We start from the raw sequence: 19,979 nt of genomic DNA, 5'->3' as shown, positions 1-19,979 counted from the left end.
CAGAGAGATCCTTGATGAAAACCTGCTACAGAGCTCTCAGGACCTCAGACTGGTGTGAAGGTTAATCTTCCAACAGGACAATGACCCTAAGCACACAGCCAAGACAATGCAGGAGAGGCTTAGGACAAGTCTCTGCATGTCCTTGAGTGGTCCAGCCAGAACCCGGATTTGAACCCAATCTAACATCTCTGGAGAGACCTGAAAATAGCTGTGCAGCGACGCTCCCCATCCAACCTGACCGAGCTTGAGAGGATCTGCAGAGAAGAATGGGAGAAACTCCCCAAATACAGGTGTGCGAAGCTTGTAACGTCATACCCAAGAAGACTCGAGACTGTAATCGCTGCCAAAGGTGCTTCAACAAAGTACTGAGTAAAGGGTCTGAATACTTATGTAAATGTAATATATCTGGGTTTTATTTGTAATAAATGTGGGATTTAAAAAAAATGTTAGTTTTTTTTGTCATTATGTGGTACTGTGTGTAGATTGATGTGGAGAAAACGACCAATTCAATCCATTTTAGAATAAGGTTGTAAGATAAACAAAATGTGGAAAAAGTCAAGGGGTCTGAATACTTTCCGAATGCATTGTAACCACAATTTGGGGCAGTCTTTACCTGCATTTACATATATAATAAGACATATTTGTGCTGCCAAATGACAAAAAATGTTTGTCACCAGCATTTTTTTCCCTGGTCGTTGTTGTAAATGAGAATGTGTCCACAATCAACTTACCTAATAAATTTAAAGTAAATACCAAACACAAACAGTGCACATATTACTAATAACATGTGCAATCTGTTTATTAGTGTTGCCTGCATATGATGGCAAAAGAGTTAGATATGAAGCATGACGCACTTCCCTTTTTTTACAGGAACGTGCACTCACAACCTGTTTCCTGACCCGTTAAAGTACCAATGCATCCAGCTCCAACCGCCCCTCTCTGACTCGAGCCTGTGTATTGTCAGAGGTAAGTACTGCTCGGTCTCTTTGCTTTACATTTCATACAGAGATACTTCAATTTGGACTGTTAATGTGAAAATGTCAGCCTAAAATGTATAATTGCTCTTTGTTACAATTAGGGATAACATTGTCTCAGACAATAGGGATAATATTCAGATATATTCTATTATACATTTTAAGTATAGAATCAAGGCATTCATTCAGGTGGGCACCTGTGCTATTTACTTTTGGCAAAGCTTGTGCTTTGGTTATGTAGTTTGTATAAGGTTAGAGTACCGCTTCACTTGCACATGGAGGGGAATTTATTGTGCAAGAGCCATTGCACTGTTGGAATATCGTACACTTTTGGAATTTCACATTTCGTACTGCACTGGAAATGCGTTCTATAGTATATAGAAAGAGCCAGCAGAGGAATCACATGAGAGGTTTTGGCTCATCTAATGTGACACAAGAAGCCTCCGAAACAGTCACATTTGGTGTGTGGTTATTTACCCCCTCACAATGTGTGGGTGAAGGTATGGTAGTGTGGTAGAGGTTCACTCCAGAGTCAAAAAGCATATCAATTGTCACCAAAACAATTGCCAAATATCACACTCAGTGCAAAAATGATAGATTTAATAGACAATCTTTTTTATTACAACATCTATAACACATGATCTAGTTCATATTTGCACAGGACTAGTATTACTAGATCATTATAATTATTGCCCCATGTAATACTTTTTGTCATTCAGTATTTACCGTTATGATACAGAAGCCTGGAGGCTGTTCTAGGCTTGATGATATTTCAACTTGACGAGGGATAGCCTAATATTGGCTTTCAGTTCAGAAAGAAATCTAAATAACAATGCACTTCAATGAAGAAGCATAAACTGTATGCAGTCATTTAACCTCAAACTCTGACGCCCACTGGTGGCATTTTCTAAAGGTACATTTCAGTTTCAAAACTATAAGTCCTACACATGCTTAATACTGTTAGAATGGTAAGAACTGTGGGATTCTGATAAGGGAAACAATGTGACTACTACAGAGCCTGAGCTACAACCCTTGAAATGTACAGTTTTAGTTTTTTGTCTGGGTTTTTTTTTTGGGGGGGAATAACAGATTTCAAATTCTAGGTTTGAAATAAAATATGTCACCAATTACTGTTCCAAAAGGATAAAACAAAGATTCTGATCATTGACCTAATGATGCACATATTCTCATAGGAACGCAGCCATTTTAAATGCACAGGACTTGTGCAATGTGTTTTCTTCTTACAGGAATGATATACATAGGAGGAAGCTGAAATCTCTATCTATCTATTGATGTACAGTAAATATAACCCCTGTCTGATTCCCAGTTCGTCCACTAGATAGCAGTAGGTGATCACATGACGTCTCTTGGCCACTAGAAACCATTTGGATTTTGGTTAGTGAATCACTGTGCCAAATGGCTAAATGGATTTTCAAACCTGACATCTTAAAACGACCTTAGCAACTAGGGCTTTCAAGTTATGGAGTAGAACTAATTAAAATATGACACAGGCAGGTGAGGAAACTTCAAACGTATTTTCCCATTCACTTTTCCTATTGTAAACGATGAGCTAGATCAACGGCACATGTGGAGGACTCATACAAGATAATGTGGACGGAGAAGGAAATGCATTGCTTTACAATGACCACCAGGGTGTACCATTTCCATGCATACGAAATGCTTGCACTTCTGGTGACTTGACCTACATTTCCTACTCTATGAATATGACCATAGCGCATTATTTATGGTCTTTATGGTCAAATCATACTGCATTGCTAGCAGTATGATTTGAGTTGTGACAAGCTACATCACATTACACTTTAGCTTGATGTATTTAGCTAGTTACTGTATTATTCCCCTTTCATCTGTGGTATCATACCTAGCCTGGCTCGCTAGCATTATAAATTAATGTTGTAAAACAAAAAGTATCTACCAAACTCGCCGGACCTGGTACCTTGTCCAAAACAAACACTCTATTAATTAACAGGTTTTAATTAATTGGCACTATAGTCTGCCAAATCTTGTTTTAAAACGGTTTTCAGATCCCAGACAGGACCATGCTACCTTTTTACATGAATCTAAATGTCTGCCCGATCATAGGTTGTCTGTGTGAAGTCATTGTTACCATGGCATGGAGTTCCAACAGCACCAAACTGGACAACACCACCTTGTCCCTGTTCCAGAATGTGACAGCCAGTACAGCAATCTCCATTGTCTACATTGTGGTCACCATCATCAACCTGGTAGGAAACAGCCTCTCCATGTGGCTCCTCCTCTTCCATACGTCTCCCAAAACTCCCTCCATCATCTTCATGATCAACCTGACCCTGACTGACCTGACCTTGGGCCTCGTCCTGCCCTTCCAGATCATGTATCAGATGCAAGGGTATAATTGGAGCTTGGGCCCGGGCATGTGCAGGTATTCTTGTTTTATTCTTTTGACTATCATTTATTTATCCTGATCAGTCCCATTGAGGTAGATGTGCATTTTACAAGCCCTGGACAAGAGCCAACAACTTTCTTTCATCATGGATTAATAATTATTCATTATATTCTGATCTTCCACAGGCTCTTAACCCTGGTGTTCTTTGCCAACATGTACTGCTCAATTCTAACTATGACCGCCATCAGTGGAGATCGCTACCTGGGCATCTGCCGGCCCATGCTCTTCTGTGAGACCAGGGAAAGGAAGTCATTCGCTGTGATTGTCTGCTTAGCCATGTGGACAGTCGTCCTATTGGTCCTGTACCCACTCACTATAACCGACCTGACGTTCCATGTTCCAGAACTCAGGATTACCACCTGCTTCGATGTTCTGAAGAGGGACATGCTTCCATCCATGCTGGCCTGGGCTGCCTTCCTCCTTGCACTGTTTGTCATCCTCTTCCTCATCCCGTTCTGCATCACTGTTTTCTGCTACATCAGCATCATCCGCAAGCTGGCCCGAGACTCCAAGACCAAACAGAAGGATAAGGCTATTGGTCTCGCGGTCACCGTCCTAACGGTCTTCACGCTCTGCTTCACTCCCAACAACATCCTCCTCCTGGCTCACACCATCCGGAGGCTCTTCTACGGGGACTCCCTCTACATGGCCTACAAGCTGACTCTCTCCCTCAGTTGCTTCAACAGCTGCCTGGACCCCTTCATCTACTACTTTGCCTCTAGGGAGTTCCGGAAGAAGTTGAGGCAGATGCTAAGGCTGAGAACACCGAGCAGTCTGGACACGGGGAAGACAGACCTGCACAGAGAGAGCCTGTACTCCGCCCAGTATGTGTCTGAGGGACAGGGTAGAGAGAACGGCAGAGTGTCTGTTAAACAACACTGTTAAAAAACAGAGAGAGGGCCTCCAGAGTGGCGCAGCGGTCCAAGGCACTGCATTGCAGTGTTAGAGGCGTCATTACAGACCCGGGTTCTGGCGCAGCCGGCCGTGACCGGGAGACACATGAGACGGCGCACAATTGGCCAAGTGTCGTCCAGGTTAGGGGAGGGTTTGGCCGGCCGGGATGTCTTTGTCCCATTACACTCTAGCGACTCCTTGTGGTGGGCCAGGCGCATACACGTTCCTCTGACAGATTGGTGCAGCTGGCTTCCGGGTTAAGCGAGCAGTGTGTCAAGAAACAGTGTGGCTTTGCAGGGTTGTGTTTCAGAGGACGAATGAATCTTGACCTTCACCTTTCCCGAGTCTGCATGGGAGTTGCAGTAGGACTAGACTGTAACTACAAATTGGGGAGAAAAGGGGGTAAAAATTACAACAACAAAAACTGAGAAACATTCCTGTTCAGATAATTTCACAGGAATGTTTTTGTGTGCTGTATATAGACCCAGTAACAAACCAGGCTAGATGGTGCATCACAAAGTTAGTAAAATAGGGTAATTTATTTTGTGAAGGACTGTTGCAACTTCCATAAAGATATCAATGAGATGTGTGTGGCTAAGTGAAAGCTAGGCTCCTTTTACCGCAAATGTGATCTCTGCTTCCTGCCAATTCGGGCGGATTCATTGTTTCATTGTGTGAATTATTAAACATACCTACTGGGGTAATTTAAACAACATTACATTGAACCAATGTGGAATAGACAATGAATTGATTTCTCTGCCCAGTGGGCACCTTTGTTAAATGTTTATCCATTCCCCACCAATTATATCACCAGTAATGAATTTAATGTTAATCTCCGTCATCTAGAATGTTAGGGTGTTTAAATCACGAAATTCTATTCATTCATGAAATAAATATTAATTTACCATTCTCATTCTCTGAGATTTTGATGTCATTTTCCCAATGTGGAACATTGGAACACTCCATAAGTAAATATATTTTAAAAGTTATAATAATTGCACTTGTCTTTTCCTACTAGCACTGACTTAGCTGATTAACATCTTATTGAGGAATTTCCTTTTTACTATGACTGTGATATATGGTCGTCCCATCGGGCTATCTTAAGATAAATGTAGTGTAAGTCGCTCTGGATATGAGTGTCTGCTAAATGAGTAAAATGTAAAAATGTAAACATCTGAGCGTGCATAGAAAGAGAACTTTATGGCCTGTGTGCTACAATTGGGTTCAGTACTATGAAAAGTGTTGAATTTAGGAACTGTGATAAAATGTTGAGATTGTCTTATTTAGATGCATTCACCAATGTAATGATGGATATGGGAATTGCCTTTGTAAGTGCATATGTATCGGTTTGAGGTCCTGTGATTCAGATTCCTTTTGGTTTCTTGGCATGGACACGGGTAGCCTTTGCCGGCCGAGAGTACTTAGCTCTTCTAAACAGAGTTCCAGTAGTAATTTGCAAACCTAGCACAAACCGATTCTACATGTAGAAATGGCCGAAAATATCGGCAGTCAGACCCCCACAGGTGGGTGGTCCCGAAAACACACCACGCGGTCAGCGAGCGAAGAAACAGCAGATGAGGGGTCTTGAAAACCTGTGTCTGTTCAGATGCTACAGGTTGAGCCTGATTTAGAGGTTATATATATTGAAAATCTAAACAACAATATCTAGAAAACAATTGATCCAGATGATTAGAAAAATTATAGGCCCATCTCAAACCTCCCTTTGCTTTCAAAGATTCTAGAGAAAACTGTTCCTCAGCAGCTTTCCTTCTTCCAACAGCACCACCATGAGGCCAAACACAAGAATACTCCACAGCCCTCATACTCAACTCCAAAGCTTGAAGCCAGTTCCACTGCATTTTTTCATTGTTCCCCTCTAAAAAGGGACTGATATATATATGGGACACCAGGTGGGTAAAATGAATTATCAGGAAGAACAGAAAACCAGCAGGCTCCGGAACTCATAGTGTAAGAGTTGAATACCCCTGCTCTACAGGTTAGCTAGACTCACATTCCTGAGAATGTATGCCAAATTCCATAACTCAGAGTCAAACAGATCAAGAGATATTAATAGGTGCCTGTTATAGACCCACCATGTGGTTGATCAGAATATTTTTTTGCATATATTGAGTCTTGACAGAGTTCTGAATATTTGTATCAAGATTTGTTACAATATGAATAACCATGTCTGATTTATATGCATTGATTTGCTTGATATTTTCTATTACATGGCGCCTTCACTGTTGGATCACCATGAAAGACCTGTAAATAAAGTCTACACCTTGAGCACTTGGCTTAAGCTGATTTCCTTCCATTACGACTGCTACTGTTCCATATTTTGGAAATAGAAAAAAAATATCAAAAATAAAAGTTACTACCAAAGAAACATGGGGGGAAATGATGAAGAGGGACGTGCTAGACATCAAATGAAGCCCTATACTATGTTCAATTTAAAATTGATCTGTAGCAGTTTTGAAAATGGTATTATTCTATGGTTGCCTTTGATACCCATATGAAAATATCAAATATGTTTTGTAATTGATAATTAAGCTTTAGACATCCAAATGTTTACCACCTGTCATTATACAATAAACATTTCCACCTGACACTATATATCAATTAAATTACAAAGGAACACTGCAAAAGTTTGACTTTTCGTCTTTTTCTAGGATAGGTCAGGTCTATGTCCCTCCTCCTGCTTTCTGTTGATATAATTCCGCTGGATGGCGCTGTCACATCAGGGACCTGGCACTGCTTATTGACAGCTGCTATTTGGAATTCTCATGCTTCTGGTAAGAAAATTACATTTTATCTGGATATGTTTTCAGACTTTTATTACGGAACGTGTTGTACTCATGTTTTCTTGCAATCAATAGTCAGTATTTCAGTCAGCTGTTCAGCCCTATGTGAGATCGATGTTGTTTGAGCTTGTTCTTATCAAAACATCGAGATAGAAACGAGATGAAAAACGTTAGGTAGGCCTACTACACTATTCAAATATCATGCCACACCGTCAAAAGACATTTACTGTACAAGTAGCCAGCCCATGACATTCGTATCGGAATGAACTAGTGAAACATGGGGGATGGGAACCGAAAGGCTGGAGGAAGCAGTCACAGCAGAGAGGAAGAGACGAAGAGAGAGGGATAAATGATAAATGGGCACAATCTGTCTTCTCCAGCAGGTGGCGTTTTGTATTTTTTTTTCGCTTACCAAGCGAGGAATTTTTGTATCGAGGTCAATGAGTGTGTTGAATTTGGTTAACAAAATATGTAAAGGCTTATTTGCTAGGTGTGGTTTATTTAATCTAATAGAAGCGTTTTAACGACGAGGTTGTTACGAATGTACTGACATAAGTCGGACACGTTACATCCGGCAACTGAGAAAAAACACTTTATAGCCTGGTCGTCACTCTTACCCCAGCTTATTTCTATCTTCTTACATTGATTTTTAAACCTAAACTTCACCACACTGCTAACCGTATGCCTAACGTTAAATTAAGACCAAAATAATAGTCAATTATTGACTTTGTGGCTTTGGTAACTAATGGAAACCGTTGTGCCCTCTCATTGGCTATAAGGATCCCATCTGATCTTCCCTTTTCCCGGCTGCCTTCCATTTTTGAAGATATTTATTTTCATCCTCAGAATGGCCGATGGAGTATCTGGTCAATTTAATGGAAAATCTGTGGTCCCCTTTACAACTGTGTTCACTAGTTGCCACAAGGTAATAAACACCGTCTATTTCTGCTTTAACCTAACCACACTGCTAATTTCATGCCTAATCCTACCCTTAAATTAAGACCAAGAAGCACAACTTTGTCTCATGAATTTTTACGATATCGCCCACGTAGACTTTGTGGCTGTAGTAAGAAGTGATAACACGGAATTCTGAGTGCTTCTCGAAGCGTTCATTCAAACGGTGTGCTTTATGATCACTGGCAGATAACACGTATTGTACACGGAATTATTGGCTATCTGCCAGTGATCATAAAGCACGCCGTTTGAATGAACGCTTCGAGAAGCACTCAGAATTCCGTGTACAATACGTGTTATCACTTCTTGCCACAAAGTCTACGTGGGCGAAATCGTAAAAATTCATGAGACAAAAATGTGTTTCTTGGTCTTAATTTAAGGTTAGGATTAGGCATGCAGTTAGCAGTGTGGCTAGGTTAAAGCAGAAATAGGCGGTGTTTATGACTTTGTGGCTGTGGTAAGTAGTGAACACCGTTGTAAAGGGGACCACAGAGTTTCCATTAAATTGACCAGATACTCCATTGGCCATTCTTACAATGAAAATAAATATTTAAAAAAAATGGAAGGCATCTGGGAAGATCAGGTGGGATCCTTCTAGCAGATAGCCAATGACTAGTTGGGGTGGGTATGTTGCTCATATTTTGATCAGGAAGGCTATATCCTGTGGCGGTAATACAATAGTAATTCTTAGATCAATTTGTATTCATGCTTCGCTATCATGTCGGGCCGAACAACGCCCTATGACCTTATTCATGATTCAGCACTGTGTCTTATTGCTTAAATACTTGCTTGGAAGTAGATGTATTTATATTAATGGTGGATGATTTAATGCACTATGGGCCTATTATAATCAACATTTTGTAATGATGACCATTTCAGATGATATGATAGTTATTCTGTTCCACGCCCCGGTTTCCCGATAGTGATGGAATTTATATTACATGCTGACCAGACCAGACACGTCGCTTGGGTCACAACATAAATGTAGAAATCCATGTTATTCAATTATTGCACCCACACTGCTCATTACTGTGGTAATACTATGAAAGTATAGATGCCGATCACCATAAGTTCAAAGATGAAAAAGCCTGGAAGGAGGAGGGATGACTTGAAACGATTCGGTTGTCTGTTTTATGTGTAGATTAATTGTCAGAGTAGAGGACCTTGTGCATTTCAGGTAAAATAACATCTCAATGTTTATATCCCAGGACCAATTAGCTAGCAACAGCAAGCTAGCTAAATAACACAAATTAGCTAGCAAGTGCAAGCTAACTAGCTAAATTGCCATACACGTTTAATGCTTTTCGACCTGTCCCCAAATGACTGTCATTGGTTCAGAGTTTTTGATATTTTAACCTGCGTGCCGTGATAGCGTTTGGTGTAGGGAGACAAAACATTGATGCACGATGGCACACGCAGACAGTTTGGTGGGCTTACGAGTGTTTTAACATGCATCTTTCCTACAACGTATGCTAAAAAGTGCATTGCTTAGCCATATGTCGATACTCTTCTGTGTCGCACCCACTTGAGTGATGCTACACTGCCGCTGAAAACTCACGATACAGGCGATTGTATTAGAATTTACATTCATTCTCCATTCCTTACATTTACACATTTGGTTTAAATTCATATCATTTGCAACTCCAACAGCATATTTCTTTCTTCTTCTGACAACAGGCGTTGTCTTTTCACCCAGGTACACACACTCCTGGGAGATGACAGCATGGGTACTAATTATCCTATTTAAATATGTGACAGCCAGCAAGGTGCAGAATACACACCACGGGATTGTTCAGTAGAGCACTATGATAAGGATGTTGCAGATACAGTTGAAACTGATTTTAAATAGGTTAAGTGCAAACTAATTTTAAGTACATGTCTAGTTCACAATCAGCCAAATAACAAACACCATCATTGTTCTTACTCCAGATATCTGCACAGTCTTGTTTAGTGCACACATTCAAGACAGCCCCAAGACATTTTTCAGGAGTCAGCTGTATCTGGTAGAAAAACAATCATTTGTGACTTCACTCTCTATTTTATATTATCTCAAGTTTTTCTGTACTTTACCATGTCCATCTCAACTCAAATTGTATTTGTCACATACACATGGTTAGCAGATGTTAATGCGAGTGTAGAGAAATGCTTGTGCTTCTGGTTCCCGATAGATTCCATGTTAGATATTACTGCACTAACAGTTCCACAACTACCTAATACAAACAAATCTAAAAGGGGTGAATGAGAATATGTACATATTAATATATGGATGAGCGATGGCTGGGCAGCATAGGCAAGGTGCAATAGATGGTATAAAATACAGTTGAAGTCGGAGGTTTACGTACACCTTGTCAAATACATTTAAAATCAGTTTCACAATTCCTGACATTTTAATGAGTAACAATTCCCTGTTTTAGGTCAGCTAGGATCACCACTTTTATTTTAAGAATGTGAAATGTCAGAATAATAGTAGAGAATTATTTATTTATTTCATCACATTCCCAGGGGGTCAGAAGTTTAGATGCTACCAAATACTAATTGAGTGTATTGCCTTTTTAAATGGTTAACTTGGGTCAAACGTTTCAGGTAGCCTTCCACAAGCTTCCCACAATAAGTTGGGTGATTTTGGCCCATTCCTCCTGACAGCTGGTGTAACTGAGTCAGGTTTGTAGGCCTCCTTGCTCGCACACGCTTTTTCAGTTTTGCACACAAATTCTCAATAGGATTGAGGTCAGGGCTTTGTAATGGCCACTCCAATATCTTGACGTTGTTGTCCTTAAGCTATTTTGCCACAACATTGGAAGTATGCTTGGGGTCATTGTCCATTTGGAAGACCCATTTGCGACGAAGCTTCCTGACTGATGTCTTGAGATGTTGCTTCAATATATCCACATAATTTTTCCCTCCACATGATGCCATCTATTTTGTGAAGTGCACAAGGCCCTCCTGCAGCAAAGCCCCCCCCACAACATGATGCTGCACCTGCGTGCTTCATGGTTGGGATGGTGTTCTTCGGCTTGCAAGCCTCCCCATTTTCCTCCAAACATAATGATGGTCCTTATGGCCAAACAGTTCTATTTTTGTTTCATCGGACCAAAGGACATTTCTCCAAAAAGTACGATATTTGTCCCCATGTGCAGTTGCAAACCACAGTCTAGCTTTTTTATGGCGGTTTTGGAGCAGTGGCTTCTTCCTTGCTGAGCGACCTTTCAGGTTATGTCAATATAGGACTCGTTTTACTGTGGATATAGATACTTTTGTACCTGTTTCCTCCAGCATCTTCACAAGGTCCTTTGATTTGCACTTTTTGCACCAAAGTACGTTCATCTCTTGGAGAACGCGCCTCCTTCCTGAGCGGTATGATGGCTGCGTGGTTCCATGGTGTTTATACTTGCGTACTATTGTTTGTACAGATGAACGTGGTACCTTCAGGCGTTTTGGAAATTTCTCCCAAGGAAGAACATGACTTGTGGAGGTCTACACTTTTTTTCTGAGGTCTTGGCTGATTTCTTTTGATTTTCCCATGATGTCAAGCAAAGAGGCACTGAGTTTGAAGGTGGGCATTGAAATACATCCACAGGTACACCTCCAATTGACTCAAATGAGGTCAATTAGCCCATCAGAAGCTTCTAAAGCCGTCACATAATTTTCTTGAATTTTCCAAGCTGTTTAAAGGCACAGTCAACTTAGTGTATGTAAACTTCTGACCCACTGGAATTGTGATACAGTGAAATAATCTGTCTAAACAATTGTTGGAAAAATGACTTGTCATGCACAAAGTAGAGGTCCTAACCGTCTTGCCAAAACTATAGTTTGTTAACAAGACATTTGTGGAGTGGTTGAAAAATGAGTTTTAATGACTCCAACCTAAGTGTATGTAAACTTCCGACTTCAACTGTACATATGAGATGAGTAATGTAAGTGACATTGTTTAAAGTGACTAGTGATCCATTTGTTAAAGTGGTCAGTGATTGGGTCTCCATGTAGGCAGCAGCCTCTCTGAGTTAGTGATTGCTATTTAGCAGTCTGATGGCCTTGAGCTGTACTTCAGTCTCTCGGTCCCAGTTTTGATGCACCTGTACTGACCTCACCTTCCAGATGGTAGCAGTGTGAACAGGCAGTGGCTCGGGTGGTTGTTGTCTTTGGTTTTTGCCTTCCTGTGACATTGGGTGCTATAGGTGTCATGGAGGGCAGGTAGTTTGCCAATGGTGATACGTTGTGCAGAATGCACCACTCTCTGGAGAGCCTTGCGGTTGAGGGCGACGAAGTTTCCGTACCAGGCTGTGATACATCCCAACAGGATGCTCTTGATTGTGGATATGTAACAGTTAGTCAGGGTTTTGGGTGACAAGCCAAATTTCTTCAGCCTCCTGAGGTTGAAGAGGCGCTACTGCGCCTTGTCCACCCACACAGACAGTGTGGTGAAACATTTCAGTTTGTCGTTGATGCGTATGCCGAGGAACTTTAAACATTCCACTTTCTCCGCTGCTGTCCCTTCGCTGTGGATAGGGGGGCTAATCCAATCTTGCTACAACAGGGCTAATCTAATTTCCACCGTGAGTACACTTTCAATTGAAAGAAGTCCACAGAAAACAAATGAATGCTACACATTTCAACCGTCTTTTTCAGGCAGTGCTTGTACATCTCAATGGCCCTATAGGCCTCCCTCTCTATTCAACTACAGCTATTATATCTCGTTAATAATATGCTATTATTTGCTTCCCTAAATAAGGCATTGCCCCTTTTAGGGCAATTGCCTGACAGCATGGACATGCTCTTGCCGGTATTTTTTTATATACCGAATGCACTCCAAGTCTATGGTGTAGTTGTACAGATCTTGTGCATCTGAGGATTTATTGTGATGCAGTATCTGCATGTCTCCCTTTTCAACAGCAACTCTGAAACATCACTGGACACATCTATACTCATAGCTCTACGTTGAAACACACACCACCTCCCCCAGCTCCTGTGGGATGATGTGAAGAGATGATAGCAGAACCTACAGTCACCTCCAGGTCCTCAGTACAGAAGTAAGAAACGTTCTTCTTAAAACACAATCTATGAAATAGTGGTAACTTTCCACTCTCTAAAACCTCTTAATCAAACTGATTTATGGAAAGATGGTAGCCAGGGTGCCTGACTGTTTCTGTTATAAACAATGCAAATGTTTTGTCTTAGCAAATAAGACTAACAAATTGTCTAAAGCAGAAACAGACTTGCACTCAGGCTAATGCTGTTGTCGTAGCAGTAATATATATAATGTCTTATGTTGGGCTTCAGTCAGTTATAGATATGCCTAGTAGCTTTCCAGATGTGCACTCAGTTGCACAGCAGTAGATGGAATAGTTGGGTAGTTGACGATGGGCGGCTCCAGAGAGGGGCTTGGTGGTGCTGAAGCCCCCGTATATACACCATAGATTACAACCAAGCAACCCCTAAGCTACCCAATAAAAAATTACTGGTGCCCCACTGGCGTTGACACCTGATATAGAAATTGTTAGATTGCGTGCACTGGAAGACTTCCCTGAACGATCATGCGATGATGGGACATGCCATGCTGGCCAGACGGCATCAGATGAATGGGAAAGAGGGATGCTGTTTCACTCGCTTGGCTGCTTTATCAAAGGATTGGAATTCTGACCCAGTTTTATTTTTTAAAATGTAACCTTTATTTAACTAAAGCAAGTCTGTTAAGAACAAATTCTTATTTACAATGACGGCCTACCCCGGCCAAACCCTAACGACGCTGGGCCAATTGTGCGCCCCTCTATGGGACTCCCAATCACGGCCGGTTGTGATACAGCCTGGAACCGAACCAGGGTTTGTAGTGATGCACTGAGATGCTGTGCCACTCGGGAGCTCGAGTTGTCATGTCAACACAGCTGTCAGTGCTACGAAGCACAACCCGCTATCAGGGTTGAGAGAACAGAGACTAGCACAACACGATATGTATACACCATTATTGTACATGGTGAACCCAAACCTCTCCCTGACCAGTTTCAACTGTGCAAGCTAACATAGCTAGTTTGTTGCTAGCTTGGTTTGCTCATTGCTACAGTAGCTAGCTGCATTGGTGTTTGCAATGTCCGATTTGATAGCTAGCTAAATTGTACAGGCTGCATTTCTTGTATATACATGCTATTACAATAACCAAACAGTTGGATAAACAAATAATTTGTGAAACCACAATGTAATGCAGCAGATGGCATGGGGTGAGTTTAGGATCTTTGAACAAGCAGCTTTAATTTGATTGGCTGTTGCATGCCATTTTAATTGTTTGAGTTGCTTCATGTAACAGCAAAGTTGCTTGAGATGATGTCACCTGCAACAGAAATTGTGTGAAAGTTGCTTCATGTAATCCTAGCCTAAAGGCATCAGCCTGCTTCGGTTTGGCTGACTATGCAAACCAAACGTGTGCTCGCATACTCCCTTAAAAGACCTTCGGTGAAAAAAGCGGTAATAGTAGTATTTGTCCATCTTGAGATGCCGTAGTCAGAATTCATCTAAAATAACTCAAGAAATGTGTCATTCCTGTTGATTTTTTTTTGCAGAGGAATGTGTAAGTTTACAGCTTACTAATATGTTTGGTGCAGTATTTAACAAGTGGAAAAATTTAAGATGAAAACGAGTCGTCTCTTGTTGAATGACAACAAACACTTAATTGAAGAATCCCTACTTTGGTACCAATCACCAACGGAGGGACATAGACTTCGGTTACCGACTTCGGCTTGCCTCGAGAAACAAATGTGCTCACCAACAGCCGGAAAAACCCTTACCAAAGACACATTTTTGTTGTTGAAATAATGTCACAAAATGTAATCATAATGATGCCCAAACTGTTTTCGGACGGGAAGCATGCGGACGCCTTAAAGCCTGCCCATAATGCCGGCCCTCTCTATGCAGAAAATCCACTATCTACAATTGATTAAATACAGGCCTAGGTTAATCATTTTCTGAACAATGCCCTGTGTGGTAGTTGTCCATCATTATCATCTGTGATTTCCCAGTGAGAACTTGGCTGTGGACGCAAACTCCTCTGGAGCTGTCAATCACACAGTGGGCGGAGCACGGAATGAGAACAGACAGAGTTTGGTGGGTGCTGATAATTTACATATTCCAATCTCACTTCTGGTCATGTAGAATTTCAATGCTGGTCATGTAGAATTTCAATGCTGGTCATTTACACATTGTAGAATTTCAATGCTGGTCATTTACACATAATTGGATCCACAGGAGACTGGTGAGCGAAGGACAGGCTCATAATAATAGTTGGAATGGAGTGAATGGAATGGTATCAAACACCTAAACCATGTGTTTTGATGTGTTTTATTCAGTTCTAGGGATTATTATGAGCCCATCCTCCCAATTAAGCTGCCACCGGCCGCCAATGATAAGATCTACAATGGCACAGATAAATATTACACAGGCTACTTTACAGCCTACTACCAGGATGGGCTGTGCTTTGATTGGGGAACACTGGTGGATACTTTCTTGTTCAGTTAACATGATAATCAGATAAGGATATTCAAAATAGTTTAGTAGACTTTGTATATAGACTTTGGGTACTCAGCCAAGAATGTTCCAGAAACCGTCTGTAAATATTCCTGTTTGGGTGTCTGTTTGGTTGTCGGTCTCCCTGTATTCAACCCTTCAGAGAGGGAAGAGGAGGGCACGGGGGGGCTCTGAGAATGCCAAGCGCAGACACACCAAGGTAACCAATGGCAGTCTGGGTCGGGCACAGAACAGACACCTCAAACATGGGGACATTGAGGCCGTCACATTGTTCGAGGTGGTCACCATGGGCAGGAGTGCCATGCAGGTACGAATAAACCCACTGGGCACACACTGGTTGACTCAACATTGTTTCCATGTCATTTAATGAAATTACAGTGAACCAATGTGGAATAGATGTTGATTTTACATCTGTGCCTAGTGGGAAGATTTTTTTTGTCATAATAATCCCTCCAACAATGCTGTATGATCTTTAGGACTTGGTCTTGTATCTGACACCTTTGTTTCTACATGTAAAGTGGGAGAGTTTGTCTGTCTTCCCTGCAGGCTGTAGTTGATGATTGGATTGAGGCGTACATCACAGACAGAGACTCTGGCCTCCTGGACCTCATTAGCTTCTTCATCCAGTGTTCTGGTTGCAAAGGCAAGCGCGCGCACACACACACACAAAAAACACCCAACCCTCCCCAACACCCACCAAATGCATACATGATTAGAAGAAGTTAACTATAAGGGAATAAGTCATGTAATGTAGTATGAGGTATTTGAATACAAGTTGTTACATACTGTAGTGCTTGTCACCCTTTCCAGGTTTGGTGACAGCTGAGATGTTCCAAAGCAGGCAGGATGATGTCATGAGGAAGATGGTGGAGGAATTGGATGAGGTGTGGGTTTGTCAGTCATTGTGTCCTTCTCTCTGTCTACCATCTGTATTTGAAGAGTTTTGTTGCAAAATGCAATACCAACCCATTTTTCAACAACAAAAATCTGAAATGCTTATGGGTACCTTTGTGTGTAAAATATTACTGTTCTCAGAATGTATATAATACTTTATAATAATTGTTTAGCTGTTTATATATCCACTGTTTAGCATGAATGGAATGTACATATCATAAATATATCATTACTGTATTGATTTATTTCTTTAAATGTAAAAAGATTGTGAAAGGGACTGATTGAAATTTACAGCACGGTTACCTGGAGGAAAATGGTCATGCTTTTTCAATTTCAGTCAAGGGAAGAGTTTAGGTAAAAAAAAAATCTTCTCCAGGGGAGGGCCATGTTTCTGTGTTTTAGAATTAGTTGCTTATTAGGCTACCTATCGGGTGTGTGCCTGATGCCGCTCCTCATCTCTGATTTTCCACTGGGCGCTTAATTATTACTCCTATAGGCTATTTAGTATGGTCTCAATGAAATTATCCATAGGCTATGACGTGCATGCTCAGAGACGCACAGAGCAAAGTTGTATTTCTAAGAGAGCTGCTGGGATGGTGTATATAAAACTAGCCTGCCTTACACACTGCAATGAATATTCCAACCCTGAGCCCCAGCCTGCTCTGCTCTTGCTGGTCAAAAGAGGCCTACCTCTTATTCCTATTTAAGAAATAAGAGGTAGGCCTACCATTTGACAAACAAAGTTAGGCTATAGGCTGCTATATCCATAGATGTCAGTCAATTCCTCCACCCACAATGTGCTCTTTAAATAGCCTATATGTCAAGGGCTGTTAAGTTAAAACCAAGACTCTATTTGAGGGGGTACGAGTGGGTATGCCATAGGCCTACTTTTTATTACTTGAAACAGCAAAAAGCACAGGCCTTAACCCTTGTTAGCTTAAGATTTTGAAGAAAATAAAACTGATCCAATTATATAAAGTGATCTATTAATTATTATTTCGTTTCTTTGACACTCCGAGGCTGACTTTGATTGGGAAGTAATCGAATTCTGTCATTATCAATTGATAAAGCTATTCACTTTATGTAAAATAGATGTTTTAACCCAGACAGCTTTTAGGGAAACACTTGTGACCTTCTCTCGTTGGGTTAAGCCACGGAAGAAGAGTAGTCAGCAGTTAAAGCATACATTTGGGGGTGGAAAGGTTGGCCTAACTTTGAAAGTACCGTGTTCAGATTTCATTATTTGCAAACAAGACGCACTGATTTGGCATTGGATAAATAGGATAGATTCATGCAATGCTTTTACTTTAAAGGAGATCTTTCCGCCTCTACTCTTACCCATGGTGGTCTATGAACCCACAACCTTCTGACCTGCAGCCCTGTGCGCTATCAAAATTCTTAAGTTGCCATGTAATGCTTACTGGACGAAGAACAGTTTTTAAAAAGGCATGTCTACAGTGCCTTGCAAAAGTATTCATCCCCCTTGGCGTTTTTCCTATTTTGTTGCATTACAACCTGTAATTTAAATGGATTTTTATTTGGATTTAATGTAATGGACATACACAAAATAGTCCAAATTGGTGACGTGAAATGAAAAAAATGACTTTATATAAAAAAAAAAAGGGGTGGATATGTATTCGCCCCTAAATAAGATCTGGTGCAACCAATTACCTTCAGAAGTCACATAATTAGTTAAATAAAGTCCATCTGAGTACCATGATCTGTCACATGATCTCATTTTTATATATATATATATATATACCTGTTCTGAAAACCCCCAGAGTCTGCAACACCATCAAGCAAGCAGCACAAGACCAATGAGCTCTCCAAACAGGTCAGGGACAAAGTTGTGCAGAAGTACAGATCAGGATTGGGTTAAAAAAAACATCACACGGAGAACCATTAAATCCATTATAAAAAAAAATTGAAAGAATATGGCACCACAACAAACCTGCCAAGAGTGGCTGCCCACCAAGACTCATGGACCAAGCAAGGAGGGCATTACTCAGAGGCAACAAAGAGACCAAAGATAACCTCAAAGGAGCTGCAAAGCTCCACAGCTGAGATTAGAGTATCTGTCAATAGGACCACTTTAAGCTGTACACTCCACAAAGATGGCTTTACAGAAGAATGGCCAGGAAAAAGCCATTGCTTGAAGAAAAAAATAAGCAAACACATTTGGTGTTCGCCAAAAGGCATGTGGGAGACTCCCCAAACATATGGAAGAAGGTACTCAGATGAGACTAAAATTGAGCTTTAAAGCCATCAAGGAAAACCCAACAACTCTCATCACCTGCGAACACCTTCCCTTTAGTGAAGCATGGTGGTGCAGCATCATGCTTGGTGATTTTTGTCATCTGCAGGGACTGGGAAACTGGTAAGAATTGAAGGAATAATGGATGCCGCTAAATACAGGGAAATTCTTGAGGGGGAACCTGTTTCAGTCTTCCAGAGATTTGAGACTGGGACAGAGGTTCACCTTCCAGCAGGACAATGACCCTAAGCATACTGCTAAAGCAACACTCGAGTAGTTTAAGGGGAAACATTTAAATGTCTTGGAATGGCCTAGTCAAAGCACAGACGTCAATCCAATTGAGAATATGTGGTATGACTTAGATTGCTGTACACCAGTAGAACCCATCCAACTTGAAGGAGCTGGAGCGGTTTTGCCTAGAATGGGTAAAAATCCCAGTGGCTAGCTGTGCCAAGCTTATAGAGACATACCCGAAGAGACTTGCAGCTGTAATTGCTGCAAAAGGTGGCTTTACAAAGTATTGACTTTGGGGTGGGGGGGGGGTTAATAGTTATGCATGCTCAAGTTTTCAGTAAATTGTTTTGTCTTATTTCTTGTTTGTTATACAAAAAAAATGTGCACCTTCAAAGTGGTAGTATGTTGTAAATTAAATTATACTAATCCTCCAAAAATCAATTTTAATTCCAGGTTGTAAGGCAACAAAATAGGAAAAATGCCAAGGGGGATGAATACTTTCGCAAGCTACTGTATGGCTCTGGTCTGTCCAAGAAGTGAGGGTTATTTTCTTAGTAGACATGTTTTCTTCTATCCACTTTCTTTAAATAATTATTTTGGGGATAGGGGAGTGTCCTTTTTTTTTCAAGTGCTCAGGGAGGGTTAAGGTGAAATATATTTTGCTGACGGGAGGGCCATCCATTTTCATTTCAGAGAGGTTTGATTTTTCTCCATGTAACCTGTATAAATAACGTTCAATCCCTAATTTGTGGTTATTTAAAAAAAATAAAAAATATTTGTCTCATTTGACTGTGTAAACCCTAGAAGTGCTTCAAGATTATGGCAGATATATATGCCATTTTGCAAGAACATGATTATTTCTCTGAAATGAACTCTGATAAATAATTTGTGTGTGTCAGGGTTCGGGGCTGCAGTATAAAAAATTCCTGGCTTTCCCCTGGATCCTCACAGTCACGTGGCCCATGGACATGGTCAGTTTCAGATACGTATTTACATTTAAGAAATTAAAGCACTTTACAAAT

At 40.9% G+C, this 19,979-nt stretch overlaps 2 protein-coding genes across 4 annotated transcripts in view; both read left to right on the top strand.

The window, feature by feature from the left end:
* Positions 1-910: 910 nt before the first annotated feature.
* LOC135547070 (P2Y purinoceptor 8-like) lies at positions 911-6,597 on the top strand. The gene is made up of 3 exons (XM_064975686.1): positions 911-966; positions 3,075-3,393; positions 3,543-6,597. Exons 2-3 carry the CDS (start codon positions 3,101-3,103, stop codon positions 4,300-4,302), a joined length of 1,053 nt encoding a protein of 350 aa, XP_064831758.1. The 5' UTR covers positions 911-966; positions 3,075-3,100; the 3' UTR covers positions 4,303-6,597.
* A 398-nt stretch (positions 6,598-6,995) lies between these two features.
* The window catches only part of si:ch211-269e2.1 (cohesin subunit SA-2), a 43,673-nt gene continuing 30,689 nt past the window's right edge, over positions 6,996-19,979 (top strand). For 2 of the 3 annotated variants that reach the window (XM_064975680.1, XM_064975678.1), the window contains exons 1-7: positions 6,996-7,103; positions 12,957-13,093; positions 15,071-15,155; positions 15,718-15,882; positions 16,122-16,218; positions 16,386-16,459; positions 19,857-19,928. In XM_064975680.1, coding sequence (XP_064831752.1) covers positions 13,050-13,093; positions 15,071-15,155; positions 15,718-15,882; positions 16,122-16,218; positions 16,386-16,459; positions 19,857-19,928 — 537 coding nt within the window. In that variant the 5' untranslated portion in view covers positions 6,996-7,103; positions 12,957-13,049. Of the gene's footprint in view, positions 7,104-8,667; positions 8,688-12,956; positions 13,094-15,070; positions 15,156-15,717; positions 15,883-16,121; positions 16,219-16,385; positions 16,460-19,856; positions 19,929-19,979 lie in introns of those variants that run through there. The other variant, XM_064975679.1, reaches the window with a different exon arrangement.

This window comes from Oncorhynchus masou, chromosome 10 (assembly GCF_036934945.1).
Source record: "Oncorhynchus masou masou isolate Uvic2021 chromosome 10, UVic_Omas_1.1, whole genome shotgun sequence".
Lineage (NCBI taxonomy): Eukaryota > Metazoa > Chordata > Actinopteri > Salmoniformes > Salmonidae > Oncorhynchus > Oncorhynchus masou.
Note: the sequence above shows the minus strand (reverse complement) of the source record. Positions and strands in the feature narration are given on the sequence as shown.